Genomic DNA, 18,375 nt, shown 5'->3' with positions numbered 1-18,375 from the left:
ATCCCAAATTCATGTATTTGGTTTTGATGTTATATTTGTTATCTTGTGGGATTTTGTCTGATGCTTGGTCCGTTTCTGTGTGTGTTAGTTACATTGTAGTGTTGTGTCGTTGTTCTCCTCTTATATTTATGCGTTTCCCTCAGTTTTAGTTTGTTACCCCGATTTTGTTTTTTGTCCATGGATTTATGAGTTTGAACAGCAATATACTACTGTTGTCTTTATACTTTATCGTATCAGCAGATACGGCGGATGAAAATATTCATATATTTACATCCAATGCTAACAAGAAAATCATTTTAAATACAACTTGTGACAACACTCGTCAGATTTTCTCGAGTGACATCATTGTTAATACTCAGCTGTTGAGCTTTATTAATAACAAAGAGAATCAATGTAAAGCGAGTAAGGATTTTTTTCAATGCTCTTCAACTTCGTACTTTTATGGCCTTTTAACTTTTGTTTATTCGAGCGGCTGATGATACTTTTGTAGACGAAACGCATGTCCATTCATGGCATCTATGATGAGCACTTCTGTGTTGTTATGAGTTATCATTGATATGGGCACAACTATAAATTAACTATTTACAAAACTTTAAATTTTGAAATACTAAGGCTTTTCTACCTCAGGAATAGATTACCTTAGCTGTATTTGGCAATTTAATTTTTGGTCTTCAATGGTCTTCAACTTCGTACTTTATTTGGCCTTTTTATCTTTTTTTATTCGAGCGTCTCTGATAAGTCTTTTAAAGACTAAACGCGCGTGCAATCCTGGTATCTATGATGAGTTTATTTTCTGTGGTTCGAAATGACATAATTGTAAAACTACTACCCATACTTCGCAGCTGTATGACTCCTGTGATCACAAAATGGGTCACTGTTAAACGCCTTTGGAAAAAACTCCGCTGTAAAACTGCGGGATTCCAAACCCTCCCCCTAACCTTAGATGGTGGTATAACAGTATAACATAAAAATAAACAATAAAAATCAGTTGACAAAGGCTTAACTCATCAGATGAATACAAATAGAAATACATCTAACAAAAACACAGAGTGAACGTGGCCGGGTAGTATATCCCAACAACAAAAAGACACTAAATACTGATCTGAGAGTACTCGCAGTTACTGAAAGCTAGTTCAAAACAACGTACAAGTAATAAAAAAATCATGCATCTAAGACTAGATCATCAAGTAGTACACATCCAACATCCAATGGATTTAGTGTAAAGATGTCATAAACAGTCAGAAAAAAACATGACCGTGTACAAATAGTCCGTTTCGATGTTTGTTGGCGTTTATTTTTTTTTTGCAGTTCCATGTTTCTGTTTTTTGTTGTTTTCCTCCTATAGTTGATGTGTTTACCTCGGCTTTGGTTTGTGACCCAAATTTTGTTTTTCTTAGCTTAATAGATGTATGACTATTGGTCAGCAGTATACTACTTTGGCCTTTGATTAAATTGTACTCAGCTGTTAAAATCAAGTGGCAACAAATGACAAGATTACAAAAGAATTTTCAAAACAAATACTGGCAAGAACATACTACGGGGCGCCGAATGGGACTCTTGTGGTTTTGTACAAAATTCAATTCTGTCATAACAAAATCATTTTTGTCTTACAAAACTATGTGCTACAGACTTGTTTTGTGAGAACTTCAATTTTGTGACAAAAAAATTTATTTGTGTAGATAAAATTAATTTTTGTCATGACAAAATTCATTTTTGTAGACAAAATTCATATTTGTCATGACAAAAGTCAATTTTGTCTAAAAGGTATGCAAATATAAACATATTTGCATACAAAATTGACTTTTGTTACCTGATATGGAAATTAAATCACAAAAGTCAATTGTGTGAGGTAAGATTCAATTTTGTGAGACAAAATTGACTTTTGTGAGACAAAATTAACTTTTGTGAGACAAAATTGACTTTTGTGAGACAAAATTGATTTTTGTGAGACAAAATTCAATTTTGTGAGACAAAATTCAATTTTGTCAATTTTGTTGAGACAAAAGTCAATTTTGTTAATTTTGTTGAGACAAAAGTCAATTCTGTCAATTTTGTTGAGACAAAAATCAATTTTGTTGAGACAAAAGTCAATTTTGTTAATTTTGTTGAGACAAAAGTCAATTTGGTTAATTTTGTTGAGACAAAAGTCAATTTTGTCAATTTTGTTGAGACAAAAGTCAATTTTGTGACGACAAAATTCATTTTTGTGACGACAAAATTCAATTTTGTAACAACAAAATTGACTTTTATGAGACAAAATTGACTTTCGTGAGACAAAATTGACTTTCGTGAGACAAAATTCAATTTTGTTGAGACAAAATTCAATTTTGTCAATTTTGTTGAGACAAAAGTCAATTTTGTCAATTTTGTTGAGACAAAAGTCAATTTTGTCTCACAAAAGTCAATTTTGTCAATTTTGTTGAGACAAAAGTCAATTTTGTCAATTTTGTTGAGACAAAAGTCAATTTTGTCAATTTTGTTGAGACAAAAGTCAATTTTGTCAATTTTGTTGAGACAAAATTCAATTTTGTCAATTTTGTTGAGACAAAAGTCAATTTTGTCAATTTTGTTGAGACAAATTTCATTTTTGTCAATTTTGTGTAACAAAAGTCGATTTTGTATGCAAATTAGTTCACAGAAACCAAACTAAACTAATTTGAATACAAAATTGACTTTTGTCGCCCAATTTTCAAATTAGGTAACAAAATTCAAGTCTGTGTAACAAAAATGAATTTTGTCATGACAAAAGTGACTTTTGTCCGCTGATAGATAATTTTGTATGACAAAATTTTAAATTTGTAGTATGATACAAATTTTGTTAAACTGAACTTATTTTTGTTGAACAAAAGTCACTTTTGTCCGTACAAAATTGAATTTTGAGTACAAAACCACAAGAGTCCCATTCGGCGCCCCGTACATACATGATAAGAAAATAAGTCACGGAGTTAAGATCACATAGTATTAAGTCCTGATAGGAACAAAACATTGAAACCAATTATAATTTTTCCAATTCTCAACTGGTAACAAAGGGCGTCATTGTTAAACTGCTAAGGATAATACACAATTAAAAACGCAAGTGGGAACTAACGGCGTCATTGTTAAACGACTAGGAATAATACGTAAATCTTAAAAGCCAGTGGTAATAAAGGGAGTCCTTGTTAAACTACTACGGATACTACATATATAAAGCTCAAGTGGGAGCAGAGGGTGTCATTGTTAATCGACTGTGAATGATACACTATCGTAAAACTTCAGTGGAAACAAAAGACGTCATTGTTAAACGACTAAAGAAAATACTGCGGCTGTAAAACTACAAGGGTAACAAAAGGGATCTAATAAATACAACTTAACACTCATCGGAATAACTCCAGGGGTGTGTAACAATTGACATCATTATTATTGCTCCGCTGTAAAACCCTAGTTATAAATATTTTATCATTGTATAACAAATAAGGTTACTATTCGTCGGAACTTTGATGGTAAAAAGAAGGGAAACATTTAATAACTTTTAGGATAACACTACTCGGTAATGGTAATAAAAGATGTCGTTGTTAGTCGACTCAGAAAATGGTTCCGCTGTTAAAGTCAAGTGGTAACAAAGGGAATTATTTTAAAAACAACGTTTAATAACACTGATTCGTCTGAAAAACTCAAGTGATAACAAAGGGAGTCAGTGTAATTCGATTTATGAAAATCCTAAGCGATCAACAACAGGCGAACCTTGTAAATACAACGTGGGATAACCCTTAGCGGAATAACTCCAGTCGAGTTTACCGATGATCAAATGTCCTACATCGATTGGCAGAGACAATCAAGATAAAAACTGAGTAAATTGCATGAGCAAGACCGGTTGTAATGGTAAGCGTCTCTTCTTTTAGAAATATCCCAACAAGCAAATTCCCAACCAGACAAAACAAAAACAAAGACATCATTATTAAATGACGTTTGATAATACTCACCTGTATAACTCCAGTGATAACAAAGGGGATCAGTGTCAGTGGGAACCTTAATACATTGACAACGGACAATGCTAGAAAGGCTTTTGCAGCATTGAACGGTTCTGTGGTAGATGTTAGGGTATATATCAGTAAAATGGAAAAGTTCATCTGAAATGAAACATAGATTTGGGTTTACCAAATTCGTTTATTTGTTACAAACTATAATAAAATAAATACTACAAACAAATATACATTCAAACGATAGCCATGCTCATGTACGTTTGAAATTTACACTAATATTATATTTGCTTTTAAAAGGCTTAAGGGTGTAGTCATGTTAAATAAAAACAAAATCTAGAGTTTAAAATTAATACTATATATCAGTAGAGCATCAGTCAAGGAACAACATAGGCTAAATATATTGATAAAAGTTATGACACTCCTTTTTTTGGATATTAATGATTTTACCTATAATGGCGGGAAAAACTGACTATGACTTTTACCTTATGTTTCGCATTGATATAATGGGGTTCCAAATCGTAGGGAACAAAATATAGAATCTGCTTAAATTTTGGTTATGACCTTTTCTGGGCTATAGAAGTCTTCTATGAAAAGAAAAGTTGGTGATATGGGACAACATATTTTACCCTGAATCGTAGAAAAAACACAAGGTCCGAACATCTGATATGAATTCTTCAACCTGACATGACTAGATCCTAAAAAAGGAAGTATGTTGGGCCCTACGCGAACTATATGGTCGTTCAAAAAGTATCTATGATATCATTACATGTTAAATCACATTTTGGTTTTTTTAAATAAGACATTTAATAACAAAATATAAACATAAGATTTTGCTTGAAGACAAAATTTCATCGCGCATTCTTAAGGTCACCTAATTTAAGATGCTTGCCAAAGACATGAACATTTCAAAGAAATGTGGTGTGAAATGAACACACATCAGAAATGTCCAAATCGTAGGGAAAGAAATATAGAGTCTGCTTAAATGTTGGTTATGATCTTTTCTAGGCTATAGAAGTCTTCTATGAAAAGAAAAGTTGGTGATATGGGACAAAATATTTTACCCTGAATCGTAGAAAAAAAAAGGTGTCCGAACATATGACATAAATTCTTCAACCTGACATTACTAGATTTTAAACAAGGAAGTATGTTGGGCCCCATGCGAACTATATGGTCGTTCAAAAAGTATATATGATATCATTACATTTTAAATCACATTTTGTTTTTAAAATAAGACAATTAATAACAAAATAGAAACATAAGATTTTCCTTGAAGACGAAATTTCATCGCGAATTCTTAAGGTCACCTAATTTAAGATGTTTGCCAAAGACATGAACATTTCAAAGAAATGTGGTGTGAAATGAACACACATCAGATATGCCCAAACAGTTTATGTGTCTCAGAGAATACACTTCCATAGTAAATGGGTTTTCGGGGGCTTTTTATTTTTTGGGAAATTAATACTGTTTAATCATTCTGCGATACGTTGTACTGTACCAAGTCAGGAATATGAAAGTTGTTATCCGTTCGTTTGACGTGTTTTATTTTTTTTGATTTTCCAATTAGATTAGGGACTTTCCGTTTGAGTTTTCCTCGGAGTTCAGTATTTTGGTAATTTAACTTTGTATTACAAAAGGTTGTTATTTTGACTAATTTTCAAATCGAACTGATTGAACTGTGATTGTTTGGGTTAACAACGTTTAATAATAAAATGATTAAAACATGTCAGACTTATTGTTTATTCAGAAGACCTCTTCCTTACAAATGGCCCTGTACAAGAGATTAGGTAGCTATTCAATTAAAATTTGTTATCAAAATATTTTGGGATAATAGACAATTTGTTTATGACAGTTATTTCCAATTCGTTTAATGTGTTTGGACTTTTAATTTTGCCAGGAGACTTTCCGTTTTGAATTTCCTCGGAGTTCCGTAATTTAAAAAAAAACTTTTGGATATTTAGTCAAGTTAATACGGCAAACTTTTTTTTAATTAAAGTTCCACACATTACGCCTTTTATTAATTAAACCACTATATATAACTACGCAATCAATTACCATAAAAGGACTGTGTGCTGCACTAAGAATTGAGCATGCTGTTACACGAGCTATTTTGCGTAGTATAACCATTTCTTTCATTCTAATTGCTCTAATCTTTTTCGAAAAATATGGTTCCCAAGCGTACATTTTTATAACCTGTAAAATATCAAATTACCAGAAAAATATAAGTATTTATATGTCGTCACTATATTTGTGTCAGTGTTGTTATCACATTCAATAATCTATAGAAACAATTTTTATTTTTAACCAAAATCCGTTATCGATTTCCGGATAGCAAATGTGTGAGGCTAATGCCCCGATCGAGTGATTATTCTATCATTTAGTGGATAAATTTATAGTTGACGATAAATGGTCATTGTACTAGTAACAAATTTAGTACAAATCAAGTAACTGTTTTACTATAAAAATTAATGAACTTAACACATATAGACTAGTATGTATATTCTAAATCATTACTTAGTTCATCTCATACATAATATGATGTAATTGTGTGTAGTTTACTAGATGAAGTTTCCAATTATGAATGATTTGTATATTAAATATTTGCTTCAAACTGTATGCATGTATGATGTGTTTATTATTACCGCAGACATAAATTTGAAAAAACAAGCATGTCCTTACCTTCATTCCAAATATGATTTCATTCAACAGTTTACATCGTTTTCCCTTGTAATATAAAATGTTCATCATGTATTTCTGTTGTAATTTCCCAAAAAGAGCATTTAAACAGGTGAGAATAGCTATGACCAGTAAGCATCCTAATGTAGCAGTTCCCATTACGGCCCACAGTTCATACACGCCAACTATTATTACAACAAAGAATGATAGTATCTCTGTGGCATAGGTGAATGCATCTTGAATACGTTGACAGTCCACTGAAACCAGGTTGACAACTTCTCCCACTGTGTAATCTTTTCTCACATTGCTGCTTACTTTTAATGTCTTTAATGAAAATTACAAAAACACTTATGAATGGTTTTATTTTAATAAAAATAAATTGAACCATATTTTTCTTATCCCAGGCATAGATTACTTTAGCCGTATTTGGCACAACTTTTTGCAATTTTGGGTCCACAATGGTTATGCTCTTCAACTTTGTATTTGTTTGACTTTATAACTATTTTGATCTGAGCGTCACTGGTGAGTGTCATGTAGACGAAACACTCGTCTGGCGTATTACATTATAAGTCTGGTACCTTTGATAACTACTTTAACAATGCATCAATGGATAAAGCATAAAAAACCTTAATAATGAAGAACTATTTTAAGTTCCTTTTAGTACATACAAGAAAAATATCAACTTCTGATTGTTTGAATGTAAAGATTTTTTATTCATATATATCTTTGCCTCAATACAATTTACAACCAATTGAGTATTTTTTGAACAATCTGTATTTACGTCTACTAATCAGATTGCGATCGTTGTTAATAATGTTGTTAAATATTAAAATGTTCAAAATCGTTTAGACTGGGGACAGTTTCCCAAAGCTGTCTTATGACTAAGACATGTCCTAGGATGGTCTAACGACTTATCTAAGTCCTAAGTGAATTTCACAAAGTCGTCCTAAATAGGACATCTCTATAAGTTGATCATAAAGTTAGGACTTCACGAGAATTGTCCAATGATGGTCTCCGGATAGTCAAAAGTTTATTTTTATAAATCACACGAATTTGTATATCAATTTTGCTAATTATTAATTCGCCTTTTCTGCTCATAACTAAATCTTTATAGGTTGATGGATTTTCAAGATTTTTTAATAAAGAACTTTCGATGTTTTGATATCAAGAAAGAACGATTTTATCCATTAACTCTTTTTAACCGAAACAGTGACGAATTTACAAATTAAATTCAACTCACTTGTTCAAAAAATATCATCATTACTCTTTTTTTTTTATTCTGTATATCTGAATATCTTATTTCAATAAATTACACTTTTGTATTCTTTTTATTTATTTTGCAAATTATCTTATTACATGTATATTAAATTAGTAATCAATACGTTGAGTAATTTATGGGAAAGACATACTTTATTTACGTGATTTTTTTCCAGAATGTTAATATTTGAAAACTTTAAAAATAACAGGTTTATGATATCTTTCTTCAAGATCATCCTAAGACAGCTTCGATACAAGGTCTGAGATATGTCATAGGGTAGTCATAAGAGGATCATCCTAAGACAGCTTCGATACAAGGTCTGAGATATGTCCTAGAATAGTCATAAGAGGATCATCCTAAGACAGCTTCGATACAAGGTCTGAGATATGTCCAAGAATAGTCATAAGAAGATCATCCTAAGACAGCTTCGATACAAGGTCTGAGATATGTCCTAGAATAGTCATAAGAGGATCATCCTAAGACAGCTTCGATACAAGGTCTGAGATATGTCCTAGAATAGTCATAAGAGGATCATCCTAAGACAGCTTCGATACAAGGTCTGAGATATGTCCAAGAATAGTCATAAGAAGATCATCCTAAGACAGCTTCGATACAAGGTCTGAGATATGTCCAAGAATAGTCATAAGAGGATCATCCTAAGACAGCTTCGATACAAGGTCTGAGATATGTCCTAGAATAGTCATAAGAGGATCATCCTAAGACAGCTTCGATACAAGGTCTGAGATATGTCCTAGAATAGTCATAAGAGGATCATCCTAAGACAGCTTCGATACAAGGTCTGAGATATGTCCTAGAATAGTCATAAGAGGATCATCCTAAGACAGCTTCGATACAAGGTCTGAGATATGTCCAAGAATAGTCATAAGAAGATCATCCTAAGACAGCTTCGATACAAGGTCTGAGATATGTCCAAGAATAGTCATAAGAAGATCATCCTAAGACAGCTTCGATACAAGGTCTGAGATATGTTCTAGGATAGTCATAAGAGGATCATCCTAAGACAGCTTCGATACAAGGTCTGAGATATGTCCTAGAATAGTCATAAGAGGATCATCCTAAGACAGCTTCGATACAAGGTCTGAGATATGTCCTAGAATAGTCATAAGAGGATCATCCTAAGACAGCTTCGATACAAGGTCTGTGATATGTCCAAGAATAGTCATAAGAAGATCATCCTAAGACAGCTTCGATACAAGGTCTGAGATATGTCCAAGAATAGTCATAAGAAGATCATCCTAAGACAGCTTCGATACAAGGTCTGAGATATGTTCTAGGATAGTCATCAGAGGATCATGAGACATGTCCTAATATATACACTAAATGAACTAAAACAGGAGTACATAAATTATGTTAGACTAAGATCGACGTCTGGTCCTTAATCGACGTCCAAATCTGACGTCACATTCTTATTTTTTTCTTTCTTAACTAACAATTAGAGTGTATGATATAAAAGATAGAATCAACAAGAAACATCAATCAAAGCAGAGAAAACATAAATAAACAATAATATATTTTACCTTTCTGTAAATGACACCAATTAGTGCTGTTTTGACCTTTAATCCTAAAGATAACATCATTTGATTTGAATGAACGTAAAACACAGCATTCAACTGACCAAGTAGAAACAGAAGTACTGCTAAGATGATTCCATACCACAATACTCTTTCATCTGCAGGCTTCTCTGTCTCATTTATTATAAGCCTAAAATATGTTAAGTTCAATTAGGTCTTGGTTGACATTAATTAGAAATATTAAGATCGACCCAAACGCAAGGATTCAAGAGAACCTGATAAAAGTTAAAATAGAGATATTAAAAAAAATAACAATTGCCTGATTCTATGGCAATACAAAATCAGTATTGCGAAGTAACAAGAATGAAAACAATTAACAACATACTACAATCTTGTGATAAGGGGACAGGATACCAATCAAATACTGGGGTTTGGGTACACGGTTGCTCTGAACGGGTCACGAGCTTAGTACGCTTATGACACCTGTCTCCAACATCAAATGTGAACAGCTGTAGTGTGTATTAATGATCGAATTTAATAAATGTCTCTTGTAAAATCCTAACACATTATATACCTCATTTAAATTTATCAGAACATTATTTACCTAAATATTCAATGACGTAAACGTCTGTAATGAAGCTATAACCGTTTTGGTAAACAGAACTTGCAACTATCTGCTAGAAACTGCAGAGGCTAGTTACGCAGAACTGAAGGTTCGATATGAAAGTAGCAACTTCCTGGCAAATATTCTTAGATAAATTCTGATCCACGGATTTGACACATCTTATTGAAAACTCGTTTAGGAAAATATAAATGTATAGTAATATATTTTTACCCGGGGAACCTAAACATTTCTAACACTCTGCACTTCAAATTTGTTATGGAAGAATTGTATTACAACTATTATTCCTTAAAATAAAATCAGAAAAATACCATTTAACTTTTTTGGGATACGATTGCTATCAAGCAATTATAGACTTATACCATTGACTCAGGGCCATTCACTCACGTCAACCGTTTTATTCTAAACATAAGGAACATCTCATATTCTTAAGATTGTCTTGTTGTAAAAGGTAAAAACAAACAAAAGGATTTAATTTAAACAACTTTCCTTTAATGTTCTTCTCATAATCTTCATGTTTCGATATTTCCATTGACTTATATGCGTGTTTTAACAACATGGAAAATCAGAATAATGCAGTATTTATATTTAGTGTTTTTATAAATTTAGAAACACGTCAGAGGGAATTCTCCAGTTTTTTGTAAAATGCGAGGGTTCTCTGAATTCCGATAAATCTATTTCTGTCATATAAGAACTGAAGTGGAGTTTTTCCTATATGTCACCGTTATAAAACTGATATTTGATATTGTACTGCCATAAAGAAATGGAAAACCATCTATGTGGTTTATTTAACATTTAATTATCACTGTGTATCATCGCCACCGGAAATTGGGTACTAACGAAGCGGAGAGAAATAGAAAAAAAAAGTAAACAAGTTAAGAATTCATTCAATTTAGAGCATTTCCACTCATTGGATGAGGGTGCCGCTTAAGGAATGATTTTCTGATATATAATTCTTTAAATTATTAGGCAGATAAGTACAAAATTAATACAAGATTGTGTGTAATACTCCAAAACTTGCCACTTAGTACCGGAAAATTTCGAGGTCGATCGACCTCTGTCGCCCCATTCTCAAGATATTGAACTGTTTTTCATTATTTTTCCAGACACGTTTTTAGATTATTATAGTGTGGCATCATATTTACTGAAATTTGTTGTCAAAAACATGTTTTTTAAAGAATATGAACAAAAACATTGTTTGTTTGTTGTACGGCGAATTGCAGAACGTTGTACGGCGAATTGCAAAATAACAACTTTTGTCTGTACGGCGTCTTGCAATATATTATAATTTTAAGAGTAAATTAATCACTGTTTAAATAATATCAAGTGACGATATTTTGTTGATATCAAAGCTTTACAGGCTTACAAATATACAAAATGTCTTACTTATCAAATATTATTAAATATATGCCGTTAATTCAGTTCAGAAGGTCTCGTTGCGTACCGCTAAAATTCGATTTTGTACAAAAAGGTTTTTTTCAACCATATTATCCAAAATACATTTATATATCGTTATACTACTAACGACTGTTTTCTTATTTGTTGTTAGGTTGAATTGTATAAGTTCAATAAAATAAACCGTCCATTCCTCTTTTGTTGGTGCTAGCTTCTTTTTTTTTTTTTTTAGATAAAAACAGTGGAGATGAGGTATGATAGCAAATAAGATAACTATCCATCACACGCAAGTACCACAGGCACTTGTCTCAGAAAAAAAATTTCCTATATTAAGGTATATAGGAAATTTTTTTTCTGAGACAAGTGCCTGTGGCAAGTACCATATTTTTTTTATTGACACATGGACAGACAATTGAACGGATGGAAAAGCAGACGGAGTGATCGACTCCAAGAAAAAGGACTATGTCATGAATAATCGAAAATGCTCCAAACAGCAAAAGGGAGGCTTCTTCTGGTTATGTATATTGTTGAGTAAATGTTTTATGTCAATCAGTCGTAGTAAACTTGGGTTATCGTCATGACGTAGGAAAGTGTAACAAACAGTTAGAATGAGTGAATACTATAGGGCGTGAACATTATTTTTTTTTATGGCGGTAGCTCTTTTAAATTATGGTTACATCTCAGTCAGGGTATTCATACGACTCATTGCTTACATGATTTTATTAAAAGGAATTACGAAGGTTTACTCATTTTTATTTTAAATCATCAAAACCAGTGTATAAATCAGAAAGTAACATGTAAGGTGTCACAAGTTGAAGCGCTCTTTCATCTCCAAGTCCCAATTAAGAACTCTGAGCTGATATAAAAAAGCCTTGGTCCATCTTTACATTTCTGAAGTCTTAGACTAGCAAATTTGACATCAATTTGAGAACCAAGTCATCATTGTTCGGCCTCTTCTACCAGGCCACACGGTTCAGTTATTTTACGAATTGCAAAATGTAAAGGTACTTTATATATTTCACGATTCCGTCCAGGTACTCAGGGTCAATATAACTTATCAAACATTCCACATACTTCTGAATTATTTACATCATAGGACTGACCAGGGTTTTAGCTGGATAAGAAGTGGCCTTTCCTTATAACATTTTTGATATATAACAAATAGAAGGCAGATACAACTACATTGGTTAGACGTATAAAGAGGGGTACGAGATATCTCTAAACATGTTTAACACTGCCTCATTTGTTGCACCTGCATGACCCAACTTGAGTCTGTAACCTTTGCTACATTTTTATATAGTCTTGTATTTATTTCATTTTTTAAATTTTGGTTCATTTATATGTTTCAAGAAACAAACATTGAACTTCTACCCCCTTTTCAGTGGCGGACCCAGAGGAGATAGGGTTCCGGGGGTTGGAACCCCCCCCCCCCCCCTTTTTTGTAGTTAAATGATTGATCACTAAGGAGACAGCTTCGGGTGTATCAATACACAGTTACAAGTTTAGTTTCGCATTATAGCCATGGTGAATTTTCTAAATATGAAAGTTTTTGTACAATTGAATTGATTTTTTGATAGTTGAATAATAATATAGCCTTCCTAGTGGGTTTATATGAACATTTAGATTGTTTTTAACATGTTTTAGAAGCCATTTTACAGTTTGAACGTCCATACGTTCCTATCCGTACCGCCATAGATTTAAAAAATTTGTATTGTTTTTCAACAAAGATTTGACGCTCGATCTTTTCAATTCAATTTTATGGAGAAAAAAAACGCAGAAATGCATATATTTTTTTTTACCTTTTGATAGATATATGTCTATGGTTTCAGGAAAGGTTTCACTCTTATTGATTGACATTTTCCTTTGGACCAAATTTTTGAGATCTTTGTGACATGTTCAACCCTATCTTGCAATATTTGGTGTCAAATAAATGCTGATTGTTGCCATGGTTACACAAAAAAAAATTATATTTCACAATTATTACTATTGGAAATCAAATCTATGGACGATTCTCTTTCCATAAATATACACATGCATAACTCAAATAGTAAGCCTTATTTATTAGGAAGGAAGGGAAAGAGGGTGTTTAAAAATTATGAGTGTCAATTCTAAGTTTTTTCCTATCTGTGAATTGACACCCATCCTAGTGAATAATCTTCTCATTGCGTTGGGTAGTTTCTTCTATTTGGTCGGGCTTCTGTTTCTTCGACATTTTCCTCATTTCCATTCTCAATTTTATCAAGGATTTACCATACTCAAAGATTTTTTACTTTGCGGAAGCAACGTAAAAAAAGGAATGGACACCAAATTTGTATGTGATTCTTGTAAATTACAGTTAAGATTAGTTAACAGAGAAAATAATGTAAAAAAACAGTGAACACTTAAGTATTAAGTAACAGATAACTGGAATCTCAATTTCAAATAAACAGTTAACAACATTGCAAATTTTAACAAAACAGATTACAGACAGTGGATCGAGCAGTTAAGGGTTTTTAAATTTATCAGTCAAATAACAGTTTTAAACAAATTAAAACCTGAAAAAGACAAAAACAGTTTAATTTAAAAGGGAACCCCCCTCCCCCACCCCTTAGATATTTGAACTTTTAATACAATATTTTCTTTGAAAGGACGGTAAATAACTATTCTAAAATTAGCAAGTTGCCATACAGTTAAAAACAAGTTGCCATACAGTAAATTTGTCAACACGAGCAAGTTGCCGTACACTAGACTTTATTTTTCATGGTCTATATTCTTTAAAATACATCTTTTTGACAACAAATTTCAGTAGATATGATGCCACACTATAATAATCTAAAAACGTGTCTGGAAAAATAATGAAAAACAGTTCAATATCTTGAGAATGGGGGGATAGAGGACGATCGACCTCGAAATTTTCCGGTACTAAGTGGCAAGTTTTGGAGTATTACACAAAATCTTGTATCAATTTTGTACTTATCTACGGGGCGCCGAATGGGACTCTTGTGGTTTTGTACTCAAAATTCAATTTTGTACGGACAAAAGTGACTTTTGTTCAACAAAAATAAGTTCAGTTTAACAAAATTTGTATCATACTACAAATTTAAAATTTTGTCATACAAAATTATCTATCAGCGGACAAAAGTCACTTTTGTCATGACAAAATTCATTTTTGTTACACAGACTTGAATTTTGTTACCTAATCTGAAAATTGGGCGACAAAAGTCAATTTTGTATTCAAATTAGTTTAGTTTGGTTTCTGTGAACTAATTTGCATACAAAATCGACTTTTGTTACACAAAATTGACAAAAATGAATTTTGTCTCAACAAAATTGACAAAATTGACTTTTGTCTCAACAAAATTGACAAAATTGAATTTTGTCTCAACAAAATTGACAAAATTGACTTTTGTCTCAACAAAATTGACTTTTGTCTCAACAAAATTGACAAAATTGACTTTTGTCTCAACAAAATTGACTTTTGTCTCAACAAAATTGACAAAATTGACTTTTGTCTCAACAAAATTGACAAAATTGACTTTTGTCTCAACAAAATTGACAAAATTGAATTTTGTCTCAACAAAATTGATTTTTGTCTCACGAAAGTCAATTTTGTCTCACGAAAGTCAATTTTGTCGTCACAAAAATGAATTTTTGTCGTCACAAAATTGACTTTTGTCTCAACAAAATTGACAAAATTGACTTTTGTCTCAACAAAATTAACAAAATTGACTTTTGTCTCAACAAAATTAACAAAATTGACTTTTGTCTCAACAAAATTAACAAAATTGACTTTTGTCTCAACAAAATTAACAAAATTGACTTTTGTCTCAACAAAATTGATTTTTGTCTCAACAAAATTGACAGAATTGACTTTTGTCTCAACAAAATTAACAAAATTGACTTTTGTCTCAACAAAATTGACAAAATTGAATTTTGTCTCACAAAATTGAATTTTGTCTCACAAAAATCAATTTTGTCTCACAAAAGTCAGTTTTGTCTCACAAAAGTTAATTTTGTCTCACAAAATTGAATCTTACCTCACACAATTGACTTTTGTGATTTAATTTCCATATCAGGTAACAAAAGTCAATTTTGTATGCAAATATGTTTATATTTGCATACCTTTTAGACAAAATTGACTTTTGTCATGACAAATATGAATTTTGTCTACAAAAATGAATTTTGTCATGACAAAAATTAATTTTGTCTACACAAATGAATTTTGTCATCACAAAATTGAAGTTCTCACAAAACAAGTCTGTAGCACATAGTTTTGTAAGACAAAAATGATTTTGTTATGACAGAATTGAATTTTGTACAAAACCACAAGAGTCCCATTCGGCGCCCCGTATTATCTGCCTAATAATTTAAAGAATTATATATCAGAAAATCATTTCTTAAGCGGCACCTTCATCAAATGAGTGGAAATGCTTTAAATTGACTGAATTCCTAACTTGTTTACTTTTTTTTTCTATTTCTCTCCGCTTCGTTAGTACCCAATTTCCGGTGGCGATGATACACAGTGATTATTCGTTGTTGCTCCAAATCACAAGTCTAGGGTTTGTTTAGGTAATTATGCGCAGGCGTATAATTTTCTTGACCTCCAGGGGTATCAGATTGAATGGTTGCTCTGGATTCCCCACTCCATTGATTAATTTGAAACTCGTGAGATCCTTCCTATGTCTGTCTGCTATTGAGGGTTATTGTTGTTGCATAATTTAAAATCGTATGCATCATTTAAATTAAATAAATGTAGTCCACCCCTTCAGCCGAAGTGGAGTCTTCCATATTATCGTTTCGAGTTGTATCCCTTCCGTAAGTAATTTCCGTCAGTTCTGAATCAAAATACAATACGACACGTCGAGAAAAATTAACTCGTTCTGTCGATAGACGTCGTATTATATTAAAAACGATCGCAATTTAAACAGAGGAATGTGTACGAAAAGGAATTATGCCCACTGACCCAAAATTAAATATGTAAAGAGTTAGGAATGGGGTTCCTCCTAGAATTAACGTATAAGATACGAAGTGAAATACCTTCTTTCACTCTCAGTGACTGCTGTGGAAAGTAAACTTGGAATTGATAGTACAAAACTAAAACACAATGGAATTTAAGTTAATAGACTTAAATTCAGTTATCGCCGGGGCCACTCACGGATTGTGTTTCATGTTTTAGATTTACCCAACATGAGTGACGTTATATTCTGTGACGTCATTTAGTCCTTTTTAGAATTACATCGCAGCAAGCAAGCTGTTTAAATTTCGTAAGCGGTAAACTTGAAACTAAGTAATTATTTACAGCTTGTTTAAAAATCGTTAAAAATCTTTAGTATTTAGGTGTCGACAGCAGCTTTAATTTATATATATACTAGAATGTATTGTAATCTTCATCAGGGGAGATTCTAGGAGTTGCACAATTTATGAGTATCGTACGCTGTATGTTTAGGTGCCAGTTTGTTTTTTAGGCTGGAAGTTTATGAGGAACTTTTCATTTGCATAAAATCTTTGGCCCTACTGGTTGCTTGGCAACAGTTGATTCCAAATTATGGTTGTTATTTACTAATGAAATTATAGTACAGGTTGAATTTCAGTTAGCATGAACGCTGGGACTATTTGAAATGTTATGCTTTTTAAATTATGAGGGTATCTAGATGTTGTTGAGCACTTGTTTGTGTTTTGTTTTTTTGTGTAACACGGGTCATCCTTTATAACTTTTGGATGTCCTAACAGGTAACTTTAACCATGTTGACTTTGCATAATCTAGGCCTTCTTGTGATATCCAAGTTCAAATCACCTAGTCCTTTAATGGAAATAAGTGTTTTTTTTGGGCAACCTGGTTCAAACCCAAGACGAGAGAGAGAACGAGTGGTTGCTGCTGTTATACTAAATGTTTGTTTCTGCTTACATGGATTTAGACTCTAGTATAGGGTTCTCATAGCCATTCTTTTAATTTGCGTTGGCCTGAGTTGATCCAGTTATTCTTGCTTTGTATTTATGGGCGTTTACATTATAAGCATTTCCCTCTACATAGACATCTTACACATTCAGGTATTGACCATCCAATCTTTTATGGTAATACACTTTACAACGGGCAAATGTCAGCTTTTACCTCAAAAACTAACAAAACATAAAAGCAACTTATATAAAGTAGGGATACTGTTGCCTGCATATATACGGCTTATTTTGGCTTCAATATTGATTCACTTGCACATCTTTGCATCGGACTAAAACTCCTTTATTTTTAAACCAGTTGCAGGTATGATAAGAGTTATGTTTCTCTAATATATTTTATGATGATATGATATTAAACCCCCATGACGGGATGGTGCTAGATATTTCGTATATTGAATACATAGTTTTTCGACCAGTTAAATTGAGGTCTGGAGCTGGCATGTTGGTAACTGTTAGTAGTACGTTGTTGATTTATGTCATATCGTCATTTTCAATTTTTTGTTTGATTTGTTACCTATTTTGATATTGGACTCTGACTTCTTTTTAAACTGTGTGATTTTTTCTATGCATATTGCTGTGCGTTTGTTTCTTCTTCATTTGGTTGAGATTTTAAAAACTTGTTTAACCCCTCGGCATTTTAGTATCTGTTCCAAGTCTGGGGCCTCTGGCCTATATAAGTTTGGTATGAATTTTTTTTTTTTTTTTTTTTTTTTTTTTTTTTTTTTTTTTTTTTTTTAGGTTAGAGTTTAGTATGACATTCATTATCACTGATCTGGTCCAAATTTTCATTATGACTGAAGCCATTTCTGGTTTTTAGAGGGATTGCTTCAGATGCTTGGTCCAAACTGCAAATGTTTATCCTGCTATTACCCCAAGTGAATTTATTACTGTTATTTCAGACCTTTAGTAACCGTTTATTTGTAAGTTCCACACCACCCAGTACATACAGATGTATCAGAGAGGACAGTCTTTCTTTTTTTTTTCATGAGTTCGGTTCTCTAGTTG

At 32.2% G+C, this 18,375-nt stretch overlaps 1 protein-coding gene across 1 annotated transcript in view; it reads right to left on the bottom strand.

The window, feature by feature from the left end:
- Positions 1-18,375, bottom strand: part of LOC139512967 (multidrug resistance-associated protein 1-like) — a 60,724-nt gene that overhangs the window by 23,832 nt on the left and 18,517 nt on the right. Inside the window, exons 9-12 of the mRNA XM_071300971.1 lie at positions 9,429-9,612; positions 6,636-6,956; positions 6,012-6,149; positions 3,960-4,106 (exon numbers count right to left, since the gene is read on the bottom strand). Coding sequence (XP_071157072.1) covers positions 3,960-4,106; positions 6,012-6,149; positions 6,636-6,956; positions 9,429-9,612 — 790 coding nt within the window. The remainder of the gene's footprint in view (positions 1-3,959; positions 4,107-6,011; positions 6,150-6,635; positions 6,957-9,428; positions 9,613-18,375) is intronic.

The sequence above is a fragment of the Mytilus edulis genome, chromosome 2 (genome assembly GCF_963676685.1).
Source record: "Mytilus edulis chromosome 2, xbMytEdul2.2, whole genome shotgun sequence".
Taxonomy (NCBI): Eukaryota; Metazoa; Mollusca; class Bivalvia; order Mytilida; family Mytilidae; genus Mytilus; species Mytilus edulis.
Note: the sequence above shows the minus strand (reverse complement) of the source record. Positions and strands in the feature narration are given on the sequence as shown.